The sequence below is a fragment of the Fusarium oxysporum genome, chromosome VII (assembly GCF_013085055.1).
Source record: "Fusarium oxysporum Fo47 chromosome VII, complete sequence".
Lineage (NCBI taxonomy): Eukaryota > Fungi > Ascomycota > Sordariomycetes > Hypocreales > Nectriaceae > Fusarium > Fusarium oxysporum.
Window position 1 is genome coordinate 1,483,110 of NC_072846.1, and position 15,968 is coordinate 1,499,077.

Sequence of the window (15,968 nt, forward strand, 5' to 3'; positions counted from 1 at the left end):
TTCTTGGCTAAATGTGGCTTCATAGAGGGTATCCGATCCTCTTGCTGCCTTCTTAACTTTATCAATATAACAGGCCTCTCGACGTACACGGATGCTATTATCACATTGCGGCCGAGTCAGCTCCAAAAGCTCGAGTCTCGACTTATACTACAATTCGCCAGAGCCAGCAATAATTTGCATCGAATGCGGCTTCGCCATTAACCCTACTCTTCTATTCTTAATTGTCGTGTACCCCAAATTGTCGCCTACCCCTTGTTCATTCTCACGTATGCGTCTATCTCCGACTGATTTCCATGCATCAATTTCTATAACGACTACAATCGCTACTCTACGCATTACCGACGCGTCTGAACGCATGCCCCATATAGGCTCTCTTGCTGCTCCAAACCAACGATCAGGGCATGCTAGTTGATCAACCTGGTTGCAACAAGCAACATTGAGTGCGCCACATTTGTGCTGGAACCCCTGTCGGTTGGGTTTCAGCCCTCGTATGCGGCCGTTAAATAAAGAGGCTATGGTGTTGAGATGGACGCCTATCGCCAATCAAGTGTGGAAGATGCTCAGCCTGCGGCAACACTACGAAGAGAGGCGCCAAATTTACGCCACCCCCTTAATCACGCGGCCTGGTGAGAGCCTGCTCTTCTGTCTATTGAAAATTTCTGTGACTTTGTCGAGAAGGTCGAAGTATCAATTTCAGACTCTACTGTATTCCATCTCTACATTGGCCATGTTGCAAACGGACCTTATATTTACACTACCTGGAAAGCCTTGTTGCGGATGACCGTCAAAGAACAACACCGACAATGAGAAACCCACGGGTTTCAGTAAATGCCTAAATTTGCTGAAGCACTTGTGTATCCGTGTGAAATACCAAAAGAGGACAGTAACATTATCTTTCTTCGTATTTGCTTGTTCCTACTACGCAAGCATGACGGCCATTTTAGTCTGAAAATAGATTTATATGCCTTTTTGGCCGGATGAAAGATAAATTTGGGAGGTACTGGAGGTACAAACGCAAGAACCAGTCCAGAATTCCAGGGTCCGACCACTTTAGGATTATAGCGACTTGTGGGCACTGGAGGTACATAAGGCGGTGCACCCTAGACATGAAGTCTGTTTTGATAATCTGTTCCAAAAAACTAAAACAAATTAAAAGGATATGTCCAAACAGAAGGAGTTTAATGAAAAAACGTTTATTTGTCAATCTCAGGAATTGTTTAGTGGTATTCCGGGGAAAATAAGTAACTTCAAACGAATTAATGAGTAATAGGGGCAAGAGCGATATTTGAATATCAACGGGGAAAGTCGTAGTCTGTTCAATAGTTTGGACGCCGGGATAGGCAGTGCCGTGGATCATGGATGCCTTATCGTGTTTACTGGTCGATCAAAAATGATACCGGACCTTGAGCAGATGTATAAACGTGTTCTGGCAAGACTCGATGGCGAGTTCGGCACTCCGAAGGCATGGTACGGCGTGAAGAGTCGCCATAGAGAATTTCTGCTCGTCATATGGGGATATGGTGACTACGGTGACCTTTACCTGTATGGAAGGACCCAATACTTCTTTATCGTATTTATGAAGGATGCACAAAATGTCGATAGAAACATTGGGCATCTTCTAGCGGCGGTCCAAGAGGCATCTAGTTGGCAGGGGGCGGAATTTCAAGACCCTTGGGTCGGTAACAACCCTTTGGTGCCTAAGGACGGCTCTGGATATGTTTGGTTCAATCCGGGAAGGGATAGGAAGGGACCGAGGCCCCAGAAGGGGCAACTGGCCAATATAAGGAATTTGGTGGATGCGCAGGCGAATCCTGATGGTAGTTAGCAATAGCCCTCTTTGGCCAGAAAGTACAGTGCAGCTTCTAAGGACAAGACATTTTTGAGAATATGTAACCAGCTCATTTGCCCTAGGGTCCAAGGGATAGGCTGTGAGAACTCTTCTTTGGCCAGCCGAAGACGGCGAGACAGGGGGAAAGGTAAAGAGGGGTGGTTGCAGACTACCCAACTATAGTAGTCTAAGAATCTGGTAATTTCCAGGCTGACACCATATCTCACATTTGCATTAAACAATATAAAATGAGTTTACGTCTGGCTACTCACTGATCTTAGCTATATTATCCCTGATATAACACTAGATATAACACTAGTCAAATAGCATTTTGTATAAAAAGAAAAGAGAAGAAAAAGAAAACCCAGGAATGAGCAGGAGCGTGCGACATGCAAACATGCATCCCGTCGGGCTTACTAGGTGGACTTGTTCCACTCCCTCCAGGCCTACTGTCGTCTTTGAGTCACCTAGGCATCAACGCGCAGTAAGCAAAAGAGCAACGCTTGTGTAAAGGGACCCGCTTATGGTCAGAAATGGATCATGGATTGCGACGTGAGATCAATACATAAAAGCAGCATTGCCCTCGAAAACATTTCTGGGCTGGAAGCTGGCTTCCTTAGATTGTTTACCTCCTGTAGTCTCGGAGAAGACGTAGGTTTGCAGTATTTTTTATGTCAAGCATAAGGGAATAGAATAGCTTAAGGCAATTGATAGGGGGGCATGACTTTTTGTAATACCTGATTGGGCCAAATTCTTCTAGACCTATAAATACCTCTGTGCAAAGGCGGTGAAGCCAGCTCGCTTAACAAGCCCAGATCTCGTCATCGCTACAGCAGCAATCAGGTTGGGGGAGTGCTTAGACAGGCTTGTATTCAGGTGTCAGGCAACAAAGCCTTATTCTCAATAGAGGAAAAATCCAATTACCTTACGCTCTCAAGGGCAGCTATCTACTTGTTTACTCTTACTACTATGGAAGGAAGAATCTCCTCGTCGCTGCCATGCAGCTCCTATTAACTCCTCCGTCTCCGAACGCTGGGTTGCGTAGTATGGGCCGATACTTGTTCCCAACACTGCTCGCTGAGGGAGGTCTATTCGGTGGTAACAGTGGGCTTCAGCCAGCTTGTCAGCTCCTGCAACTGTCGTTTTCGGCGGCGTGATTGATCGCTAGGACTAGGACTGCGGGTTCCACGTCTTAGATTTCTCTATGAGCCGGAAGGAGACTCGGATCGGGACAAAATGAAGATCCTAATCATTGAGGGTTGGGAGACATGGTGGATAGGAATGGAGAGAGCTTGGTCGCGTCGCACCAGCTGTTAAAGGAGAGCAAGGCTCGAGGTACTAAGGAGGTTCTGGCAGAATTCTGCTGACACTAACAATTTTTTTTGGACGAATCAGAGGCCATAAAAGTCATGCCCCCCTATCAATTGCCTAGCTTAATTCCAAGTTAGGCGTCAGGCTTGGTCGAATACCGATACGAGTAGCAGCTAGGTGGTTGGGCGACATAGATATATATCTCACATTGCCCATTTGATCCTGAGTAAGAGATAGGGGTTTTCCAATGTTCAGGGTTGAACTGAGTCTTTTAGTTGCAATTAACTATTTAGGTATTGTAGATATCCTTATTTTAATTGTATACTTGCAACCATGGTACACTTTTAACCATTGGTTTTATTTGTTATCTCATTCTCTTAATATGTTACTAAAAGGAGTGAGTTTAGGAGATGTAAAAGTAGTATTTTATAAGTATATAACGTACATGATAAGCGAGCGTCGCAGACAAGCGAGCGTCACACTTTTCTTAACATTCTAGATAGAAACCATTATAAAAATATAACAAACTATTCAATCAATTAAAACTACTTACTATACTCTTCCCCAGATGCCTCAATCACTACCTGACAGATCCTTGCGTTATGTCCAGTCTTGCCGCATCTTCCACAGCGCCTTTCCCTCGGTTGCGCCGAACTTCCCCGACCACTACTTCTCGACGATTCGGCCACTACTTGCGTATCAACATCCATCTGATTAATTAGTTCCTGACCTTCCCCTACTGTCAGTACCCCTCCTTTCTGTAATCGGGTTCTTTTTGCCCTGCGGCGTCGACTTAGTGCCTCAATTTCCCGTCGAAGTTCTTGGTTCTCAGCAGTCAATAAGGTAACCTTATGATGTATTTTAGTTGCTGCCTTTGCAAGAGACTTTGATGCTCCTATAATTTACTCTGGGGAGCTACTATTATGCCGTCTAATTCTTCTTTCGAGGTATTTAGACTGAGATTCCACCTCGCGGATTGTCTTTGGTGTCTTTGAAACCCACGAGGTGGATGCGCTAGCCTCCTCCTCAACAGGTGTTGAAGTCCGTAGCTGCACACCAAGCTTTGAAATCACACTTTCTGGGTTAAGAGGAACAATCCCGGCTCCTCTAAAACCGCCTTTGATGTTACTCTCTGTCATAGTGGCTTGGAATGCGGCGCGAAAGGCCAGAAAGAACTCGGTCTTGGAAATATAGGTTACAGACTTTCTGATAAACTGCTCGATTTCTCGACCATAGGCCTTTTTAAGCGGCCCAGAGCACCCAACATCAAGTGGCTGAAGTAGATGAGACGAATGAGGCGGCATACAGAGCGTGATAATCTTCTTCTCCTGGCAATATAGCTCAAAGTCACCGGAGTGGTGACTTTCGTGGCCGTCGAGGATTAGAAGACGATGGGTACCAACTAATCGGTTAGTTGTACATCGGTCAAAGTGCTTTAGCCACTTGAGGCTCGTGTCGTTATCCGTCCAGCCATTTTGGGTTGTTATAATAGCCCAATCGCGCGGGAGGTTGCATTCTTGATACCAGTTGCTAAGATGATTTTGGCCCGCAACCACGATAAACGGCTCGATCGCCCAGCCTGCCGCATTAATCGCCTGGATTACTGTAACCCATTCCCGGTTTCCAGGCTGTACTGATTTAGGTCGTCCGTGCCTTTCAGCACATGTAGCAACCATGCCGCTTAAGATAACGCCCATCATAAAGCCAGTCTCATCAAAGTTCGAGATATCATCTGATTGGATACCATATTTCGCAATTATGTTCTATACGAGCTTAAACCAATTACGAATAACAGTCTGATTTTCACATTTAGCCCTCTTATAGTCATATCTCCGCTGAAAACATATCTTAAGCAATGTTATCGCTTGACAAAGTTCATAGCCCAGCGCGTGTCGACGCGTGGCGCGTCGCAGGCATCAAGCAGTCAATTAGCCATTTGTTCAACACCACTCAATCGCGGGGGATATCCTCGTAAATCTAGGTCGATGATGAACTCAAGAAGAGTATATTCTTCTAGATTCGATAGCTTTCGTGAGTTAGGCATGGTATCGCGTTGAGATTAAATCCCTTGCTGGCGGCGACGTAGCCTATGCTCATTAACCTGATAGATATTTGCAGCTCGTCGGGTGCTTAGTTTTGGGTTATTTTGAAGGGCTTGAAGGGCAAGAAGAGTATCAGCCTCAATATTAGGCTGTGGCATAGTTTATGGTTGAGAATCAATTGATTAAATGAAAAGTAAGATGTAGGTGGGAAAAGTGCGACGCTCGCTTGTCTGCGACGCTCGCTTATCATGTACGTTACTTTTACTTAAAGTTGGACTAAATGCTGTCACCAGGTAGAATAACGGCTTCATAAAGCCGACAAAGTAGCATTTGATGTTGCTCATTTCAATAGATAGTGCCCTTAATTATTATATGTTTTATTTAGTTGCTTTCTGTCATTAGATGTAATGAAGTAACAGACGTCATTCTGTTCGCGTTTATTTAAATGAGCTAAAAGCAGTAAAAGCTAAACATGTTAACCCTGTAACCCATTTTGGTGACAATATAACAGTAAGCGAAGGTTATAAACTTTATCTGAGAACGGAGCTATCTATAGTAGCACCAAGGATAACGCAACCATGATAATTGGCAAAACATGCCCGAGTATTTTAGAGGCCCCACCAGTGATTGGAGGTGCGATGATTGAGGTCGGGGTTGGGGTCGGGGTAGGAATGCTCTTGTTCTTGCCTGGCTTTCCATTGCCGAGGTTACAAGCGGAGATGCCCAAAGAGGAGTTGACTGATATCTGGAAGATGCCTTCCTTGAACGTAGCAGATGAGACGACGACCTTGAGCGTCTCAGCCTTCGTAGTCTTGACCGACAGCTCAGCTGGCTGGTTCCCACTCGTCGTGGACTTTTTGCCGATCGAATTTCCGTTTTCATGACTTAATTTCACGTCAAGGTCCTGTGCGGAGATCGAAGTCACCGTGAAGACAAGCTTCTCCCCATCGCTCGCGAGGTACGAGAAGGCAACGTCCCTAGAGCCCGACAGTTTGACAGTCGTGATGCCGCTCAGAAGCGGCTGCGTTGTGCTGGAGGACTTCTTGTCCAGGGCAGTAATACCATTGCCCAAGAGCAGGTAGAGCCAGGGTTGAATATTCTCAGGCTGGTTGAAGGAGTTGTATGTGCCGCCTGCCTGGAGAATGGCCCGCAGCAGATCTGGCTTGGGCGGGGTTTCCGGTGGAGCAAGGAAGCCGAAGCTTACGCGGATGCCGAGGGAATCTGCCTTTTTAATTTGTTTGATAAGCGCGGCGACATCAGCGTCTTCGCCATCGGTTAGGATAATGATACCGGACCGATCTTTTGTCGTACCATGCCCAGACTTGGTGAGCTCTTCAATGCCCTTCGCAACGCCGCTGAAACCCAATTAGCTAATAACATCACCTTCTTGTTTAGGTGGGAGGTGCAACACTTACCTGGCGATTGAAGTTCCTCCTTCACTACCGATCTTACCGAAAGAGCTATCGGCTTTACCAGGGTCCCCGAGCGGATAGAGCAGGGTCGACTGAGTGTTAAACCTGGACTGAATCAGTCAACAAATCTCATATGTATGCAACAGCGTGGTGGCCTTACTCCACGACCGCGACTTGGTCGGCACTTTTGCCACCAGAAGCTTCTGCAGAGGATACCAGCTGCCTGTTGAGAGCCCTTCCAGCCTTGATTCTGAGCTCTTGCGGATCGTTTGTCAGCATGGAGCCGGACGCGTCAATGACAAGGGCAACCTTGCGGCCACCGGAGCTGGATGCCAGCGATAGTTTACAAGTGTCTGCATTCCGTTTGAAGGCGGGAGAGGGGAAAAAGGCTGCGGAAAGTCTAGCCGCGGTGAGAGAAAGGACGAATGTTTGCAGCTTCATCTTCTCGAACAAATATGTCGAATCCAAATCGAGCGGATGCAGACAGAACAGGGCAGACGGAACTAGAATATATTTATCTCAGTTGTTCAGCAGCTCACAAAGCGCGGTCTTTTGAGTTTATATCATGGGTACTTGGTATCCAATGAGATATTCAAGATACCAGATGACATTCTGAAATACTAGAGTGACATCAGACGACTGCCACAGACAAATATAATTCAACTGCAATACGAAATGCCACATCTACCATGACCAAGGAGCGCCTAGCTCTAGTTGAGCTGAAACACAAGCGCACCTAGTAGCAAGGGCTGTAATAACGATTGGTTTTGGGTTGTGTTAATAGATATATTTATCCATCATTCTGGCTTAACCCTGAAGCCTTGGGGGACTGATAGATCAGTCACAGCGGATAATGATTGGGTGACCTGAGTAAAGGCTAAGTGCAGTTGGGGTGGCTGTGCAATGAAGCCGCTTATGTTTCCATAATTAGCAAAATTATCCGAAAATAACTAAAAGGTTTTAGCATGTTTTGCTTCCTGCATGCATGGCAGGACTCATTGCTGATTGTTTAACAAGCCATTGTGTCTATCCGTCGACAGTCGGAGCTCTTGCAGCGTGAATGGATCAGGTGCTACAGCAATAGCAAACCATAAACTGATGCATCTCTCTCATTATGGTGCCCTTTCAGTATGCCCTCATGCACAATGAATCACGAAATTGACAGCGAGCAACGCTATTAGAAACAGAAGATGATTTGATGGCGTCTATTATAAACTATACGACTGCCGGCTGAGAAGTGCGTCTATCTCCTCATATGATGCATTAGCAAAGAAGCTCTCAGAAGGCTGAAGAACTAGCTGTCTTTGCGGCTACCGGATTGGATACCGATTCACCGCATGGTGTAATTCTTGTATTCCTGCTTATCCTTCTCACCATCCTCTTTATTCTCGAACCCAGGGCGGTTTTTTAGAGTAAGCCAGTGACGCCAGTCTGACGTAACAACTCAGACGTGGCGAACCAGGAGTCTAACTCTTGGGAGACATAGCGCAGTGCTCAGCACTTGCTAAACCTTCATAACCTTATTTTTAGAAAATCATTAACGTATTTGATAAGCGAACCAGCCAGTCTATTTTTCACCTTAAAAGCTATTTTTTAAATAAGTCTTAAAAATTCAAATTAAGCCTAAAATGGCTAAAATTTTAATAACTTATAAATAAGTCCTAAAATAAGCTATGTTAATTTTCCTAGAGTTTTAAAAAAACTCTATATAGCTATAAACTTTAAAGTCTATTTACACTGTGAAATACACTGTATTTTAAGGTTTTCTATATAAAATAAAGCAATTAAAAATCTTTTAAAAATACCTTATTATATAATAAGCTACACTATTATGAGAAATAATTATATTTAATTTTTAATTAATTTATTAAAGTATTAAAATGCTATAGGGTAAGCTATTTTTAGCTGCACAGTATACTGGCCGGTTCGGTTGTCTGGCCGGTTCGCTTATCAAATACGTTAATCAAAAAAGGGAAAAAAACATTTAGCTAACTTATAATTTACCAGCATAAACTAACCCTCTTACTAAAATTAAACATTAATAGGATAATTAATCTTTTCTATATATCCCTTTGAGTGCCACAGCCCTTCATGAGGTCACTCGCCCCGGGACCCAATAGGCCCTGTTACGACCCCAGCGGTTACGTCACGTGTACCCCACAATTTCACTCCTTTCAAGAACCAATCACGATGCAACCATGCAGGGACGACCAGCGTAGGGACGCCGTCGTCCCATGGAACGAAGCGTCCCAAGGACGACAGCGTCCGCACATATCGTCGTCCTCACATCACACACAGTAGTATATAGAACACATTCATTTGCACTTTCATAGAACTTAGCTCACCAGCTATCAATAAAGCATCTTTACATCAATAAGCCTAACACGCATTACTTGATCATTAAGAAACGTGACACTTCGCATCGCTCAGCATCACGCCCTACGTTATCTGCAAACATAAACCTAGTACGGACTAGTTTACCTGTTTGGAAACCCAACCGTCACACGTTGATAGCTCTTGTTCAGACCGTACCGCGTAACGCTGAGCAATATCCACGCAATGGCACCTGCTACTCCAAACCGCCCTTCAACCGCAGGACGTGCCCAGCACGTTACTCCCCCTGAGGAACCACGACCCCTCGCAGAGGAACTGCAGGAGGTCCCAATGGAAACGGACGAAGAGGACGAGATACAGAGTCCTCCTATTCATCCGAATTCCCATGAGGACGAAGTCAAGAAGCTCAAGAAAAGACTTCGTGACCTGGGAAAACAGCATGACACCCTCCTGGACAACGCCAAAAACAACGCCAAGATCGCGCAAAACAGGATCGAGGCCTTGGAGAAGAAGGTGGCCGACCTCGCCGAGATTGCAGAGTCACTCGGAAAAACAGCTGAGAACAGTCAGAAGCTGTACAAGGAACATATCGAACACACCGCAGCTCTTACTGCTACCGGAAAAGACCCTGGAGAGATCCTTAGACCCCGTCAGCCTGACTCGTTCAACGGCGACGCCGATAAATTACAAGGATTCCTCACCAGCCTTCGGAGTTACCAAATGTACTACCCGATTCAGTTCACCACCGAGGAACTGAGGGTTCGACACGGGATGGGATTCCTCAAGGACAAGGCGTTACGAATGATGGAGCCTATCATCCGCGACTATGTCAATAATCCACCCCACGAACGGAAGCAAATGACCAAATATGTCTATGAGAAATACGAACACTTCGAATCCGAACTCAGGAATGCTTTCGGAATCATGGACGAAAAACGAATGGCGGAAATGAAGATCCGGCAACTCAAACAAAGAGGATCAGCTGCAGACTACCTAGCTGAATACCGCTACCAGGCAGCCAAGTTAAACTGGGGCGAAGAGGCCCATATGGCACAGGTATACTTGGGACTCAAGTCCGAAGTAAAGGATGCCATGGTGAACATTAGGCCCAAGCCCAAGGATTTAAACGAACTTGCCAGCATCGCTGTAGAAATCGACAACCAGCAGTATGAACGACGTAAAGAAAAACAGGCTGAGAAACACGGAGGATCATACAACCCCCGGTGGAACACCAAACAGCAAAATGCCAATCAAGGACGCAAGAGACACGTCGACACTCAACACGGAACTGAGCCTGGACCCATGGTCCTCGGGGCCACACAGCGAGACAACAACAGAAGACCCCGCGACATGTCCAAAATCAGGTGTTACAATTGCAACAGGATGGGACATATGGCCAGCAAATGCCCGGAACCTAAGAAACCTAGAGACCCTAATCGAGGTAAGCAAACACTAGGAGCAACTAACGAACAGGACCCTCAGATGGCCATCAAGACCCAGACACTGGGAATGACACGAAGTCTGTACGACATGGCGGAAACCACCGCCCTGTATGAAGACTACACGCCAGCAAAAGAATGGAACCCGCACCCGGACAGCTCAATCAGAGAGCCCCGGGATATATTTCCCACTTACGAGGAAGCAAACAAAGAGAAACTAGAACCACGAACTAGGGAAATCCAAAATCAACTCCAGAGAGAAAGGCATGCACAAAGGATGCGAGACGAAGAAGCATACCGCAAAAGGATGGCAGAATACAACGAAAGGAGAAAACAGAAACTTCGCGACGATCCTGAATACAGAGAACGAACAAACGCCCGACACAGAAAATACAAGCAAGACAAGAAGAATAGCACACAAGATGCACCCACCGAAACCCTAGGCATGATGAGAGAACAAAGACTCTCAAAACAAGGAACAAAGGAATACCTAGAGGGTCTACAAGGGAAGGACGCTACCCCTAACAAGGGCAAGCAACCCGAAGTACTCAAACAAGTGGATGATATCCCAGTTAGAGTCACCCTACAAGACACCGAGCAGGCATTCCAAAAGGCACGAGAGGCAGGAGCAAAGATCCGCACCTACCACCATCGACAATCCCGCCACATGGGACACAGAGGAGGAGTAGCACGAGAAACCGCACGATACCTCCGCAAACAAGATGAACGCCTGGAACAGAAATGGCAACAACCCTACGAACAACTGTTCGACGAAACAGGCAGCAGGATGTGGACCTCACCCGAAGACAGGTACACCCAGGAAGCCAGAGAACATGGCGAAACAAACAAACTCGCACCCCTGAACATACGCGCCTACCACATGGACACTGCTACAAACCCACTCCACAGGGAACCAAAGTTCAACGTCAAGGACGATGTAAGAACATTTCCAACGCATTCAGAACATGAGGAACTATCGTGGCTCTCATGCAAATATCATTGGTGTAAGGAACATAGACAAAACAAGGAAGACAACGACTGCTTTCCTGTGACGATTCCTGGCACACCGAACGACAAGCCCTACCTAGCAACTGAAACAGAAGGATACCTAGTACACCTATGGTACGAAAATCTCGGAGTAGTGGAATTACGGTTCCATATGCCGTACTATCGCGAGATCCAAAAGAACAAGAACCTCTGCGAAGGAATCAAGCAAATGACGCTGGAAATCACAGAAGTTGAAAAAGAACTCGAAGCCTTGACCTTGAAAGAATGTGCGAAACAAGGAAGCACCTTCAAATCCATCGACTTCGGCGAAGGATTCGATCAGGCTTCAATCGACGACACCAGTTCGGAGGACACGATGCCAGACAGCGAACTCGAAGCCATAGAGGAATTCTTCAAAAAACCTCACGACACCAGAGGGAAGCCAACAGACGAACAAAAGAAAGCATGGCGACGATGGTGCAGATATGAGTTAGAACTCATGAAAGAACGACAAGAACTAAGCGAGGTGGATCACATCGAAGGATGTACGGATCCGGAAAAATGTCACCAACTATACCTCGAAAACATCGGAGCGTTACATGACAGACAGATGACGGAATCCGAAAAATATGAAGCACGTCTAAAGACATCTGAAAAACAATACGAAGAATTGGAAATACGCTTTCAACAGCGACTATTCGACGACGAATTCAGCAACGATTGCACCGACGGCGAAGAATGCGCAGACAGCGACTGCGAACAAACTCACAAGGACGCCTCGGGAAAAGAGATACGCTTCCTGTAACAACAGAGCCACAGGAAAGCGCCAGACAAGGACGGACAAGACCCGTACCTACAAGTGCTCTGGGAGCCACACAAGACAACAAACCCGATCGCCTAGTGCTACGAGCTCAGATCAAGGGAAGATGGCTAAACGCATGGATCGATAGTGGAGCAAAGAAGAACTTCATCGACCCAAGAATAGTCACAAAGCTAGGATTACCATGGAAGAAGAAGCGACTGTCATACCGACTTGTGAATGCGGAAGGACAGTACTTTGATTACAACAACGGTATTGTGGATCAAGAGATTGATCACCTCAAGGTCCGTATCGGAGGAAAGAATCAAGGGATAAGCTTCGACATCATACCTTTGGGAGAGAATATGGACATTCTACTTGGTATGAACTGGCTTAGACGACAAAACCCGCACATCGACTGGAGGACCGGCCAGATCACTTTCCCCAGTGACCCCGACAGCGATAGTAAAACGATCACGATGAGCAAGAAGAGATCTCAATCCACGACTAAAGGAGAAAGCGTGGACCGGCATGGAACAAAGATTCCACCACCTCCAAAAGGAGTACGACACAAGCACAAGAAAGGCCAAAGAAATAAAACAGAAATCCTAGGCATTCTCCAACAACAAGATCCAAGAAAGGACGAACCACCAACGACAAGCCAGGACCGACTAAAAAACATTCCGAAAGAATACCGGATATACGACAAACTGTTCAGAGAAGAATTAGAAACAGGAGTCCCCGAACACAGCCAATGGGACCACGAAATCAATCTCACAGACGACAACTTACCATTTCAGAAGTTGTATTCGCTCAACGAAAAAGAGCTACGAGTACAGAAGGAATACATCGACGAGATGCTAGCAAAAGGCTATATCAGGGAATCTAGTTCACCCTCAGCATCATCCATGTTCTTTGTACCAAAAAAAAACGGAAAGGATAGACCCGTCATCGACTACCGACCGGTCAACGCGAAAACCATCAAAGATCGAACCCCGCTTCCGCTCATCACGGAACTCAAGGATCGGTTACAAGGCAAAAAGATCTTCACAGCTCTAGACCTTAAAGGCGCGTACAACCTCATCCGTATCAAGGAAGGAGACGAATGGAAGACGGCGTTCAGAACCAGATTCGGACTGTTCGAATACCTGGTAATGCCTTTCGGTCTCACCAACGCACCCGCAACGTTTCAGCGGATGATCAACAGCGTACTTCGACAATACCTCGACATCTTTGTAGTCTGTTACCTGGACGACATCCTAATCTTCTCGGACAACGAAAAAGAACACAAGGAACACGTCCACAAGGTCTTGAAAACACTACAAGACGCCAAGCTATTGGTCGAACCAGAGAAAAGTCACTTTCACGTTACGAAGGTAGACTTCCTGGGACACACCATCACACCCGGAGAAATCCGAATGGAAAAGAAGAAGATATCCGCGGTAGCAGAATGGAAAGTACCCAACAACGTCAAAGAAACGCAAGCCTTCTTAGGCTTTGCCAACTACTATAGACGATTCATTAAGGACTTCAGCAAGATCGCGAACCCCTTAACAGAACTTACGAAGAAGGATAAGCCCTTCACCTGGAACGACAAGGCACAAGAAGCCTTCGACGGGCTCAAACAATCAATCCTCAGCGAACCCGTACTAGCGATGTTCGATCCCGACAAGGAAATCGAACTAGAGACGGATTCATCGGATTTCGCACTAGGAGGGCAAATCGGTCAACGAGACGACACAGGAAAATTGCACCCTATTGCCTTCTATTCACACAAGTTGCACGGAGCAGAACTTAACTATCCAATCTACGACAAGGAGTTCTTAGCAATTGTCAACTGTTTCAAGGAGTTCAGACATTACTTAATGGGAAGTAGACATCAGGTCAAGGTTTACACCGACCATCAAAATATTTCGTACTTCGCCACGACACACGAACTCAACCGACGACAATTACGCTACGCAGAGTACCTATGCGAATTTGATTTTGTAATCATCCACCGCAAGGGATCCGAAAATGGAAGAGCAGACGCAATCAGTCGACGACCAGATTACGACACTGGCACTACCAAAGCAAGAGAACAAGTGCTAGAAAAGAACGAAAAGGGAGAATACCGATTCACCCAACAAATGCAAACATTGGGATGGATACAAGCAGCAGACACCAAAGAAATTCCAGGAGATCCACAAGAGTTTATCCAAGAATTCCACGCACATCCACTACATGGACACCCAGGGGTCACCAAGACCCTGAAACGGCTATTACAGCAAGGATATCGCACGACACGAAAGGTAGTAGAAGAGGTTGTCAAACAATGCGATGTCTGTGCTAGAACGAAAGCACGACGACACAAACCCTACGGAGAACTACAACCAATCGAAGTTGCAGAACGACCATGGAGTTCAATCACTATGGACTTCATAACTAAATTACCGTTATCTGAAGACCCCTCAACCGGAATCTTTTACGACAGTATCATGGTTATCGTGGACAGACTCACGAAATTCTCAATCTACTTACCCTACAGAGAGGCAACGGACGCAGAAGTCATGGCCTACATTTTCTACGACAGGGTAGTAAGAGAACGAGGATTACCCAAGGAAATCCTATCGGATAGAGGACCGACATTTGCCTCTAAATTTTGGCAATCGCTTATGGCACTCATGGGAGTCAAACACCGGCTCACAACGGCTTTCAGACCACAGGCAGACGGACAGACAGAACGAATGAACCAAGTGCTAGAACAGTACCTTCGGTGTTACATCAATTACGAACAGGATAACTGGGTTGAGAAACTACCGAACGCCCAGCTAGCCTACAACACCGCCTACAACGAAAGTACGAAACTCACGCCGTTCGACGCAAACGCCGGATTCACCCCAAACGCGTACTACGACGCTCAAGAACCCAAGAATGTGAACCCCGCAGCCATTATCGCAAGCGACAAGCTGAAGGAAATACACGACGAACTCAAGACAGAGCTAGAATTCGTCAGAAAAAGGATGCAGAGACACTATGACCCTAAAAGGTTGAAGGGACCAACCTTTAAGGAAGGGGACATGGTCTACTTATCCACCAAAAACATCAAAACAGACCGACCAAGTCACAAACTGGACTACAAGTACCTAGGACCAGTTAAGATCAAACGGAAGACAGGGGAAGACAGATACGAATTAGATCTACCCCCGAACATCAGATGTCACCCAATCTACCATATCTCGATGTTAGAATCAGCCGCCGACACAATACATGTCAAGACCGGCAACGAACCCCGACAAATCACAGGACCAGAGGTATACGAAGCAGAAGAAATCAGGAAGATGCGCAAAGAAAACGGCAGAAAGGAATACTTGGTGAAATGGAAAAACTACCCAGAAAGCGAGAATACGTGGGAACCAACTAAGCACCTTGTTGGTGCCCAGCGGCTCCTGAAGAACTTTCACCAAAATCAAACAAAGGCGATGCGTTCAGAAAATCATCCCCCAAACCAAGAGAAGACCAGTCAACATCATTAGGAACATGATCCACCTGGAGATCACGCACCACGGCATCTTCATGAGCATCCAACATGGACAAGATACCATCCTCCTTCTCGACTTCTTGGAGACCACGGCGAGTGGCCTCAGAACGTTTCTCCTTCACCCTAGCACGAATCTTCCGGATACGAGACAGACGCCCAGCAGCCGCAGCAAGACGAGATTGCAAGGCCGCCATTTCCTCATGAAGCTTCAAAAGGTCATCGCTCGCTTCATCCTCATCCACCTCCAGTTTCTTCTCCTGCTTCATAAGGGAAGATACTAAAAGCAATCAGCGACA

General features: G+C 46.2%; 1 protein-coding gene across 1 annotated transcript; it reads right to left on the reverse strand.

The window, feature by feature from the left end:
• Positions 1-5,731: 5,731 nt before the first annotated feature.
• FOBCDRAFT_139060 (uncharacterized protein) lies at positions 5,732-7,034 on the reverse strand (the record flags this gene model as incomplete). Its single annotated transcript, XM_031195408.2, has 3 exons — positions 5,732-6,536; positions 6,597-6,698; positions 6,754-7,034. The coding sequence occupies 3 exons, from the start codon at positions 7,032-7,034 to the stop codon at positions 5,732-5,734; spliced, it is 1,188 nt and encodes a 395-aa protein (XP_031028645.2).
• Positions 7,035-15,968: the final 8,934 nt, after the last annotated feature.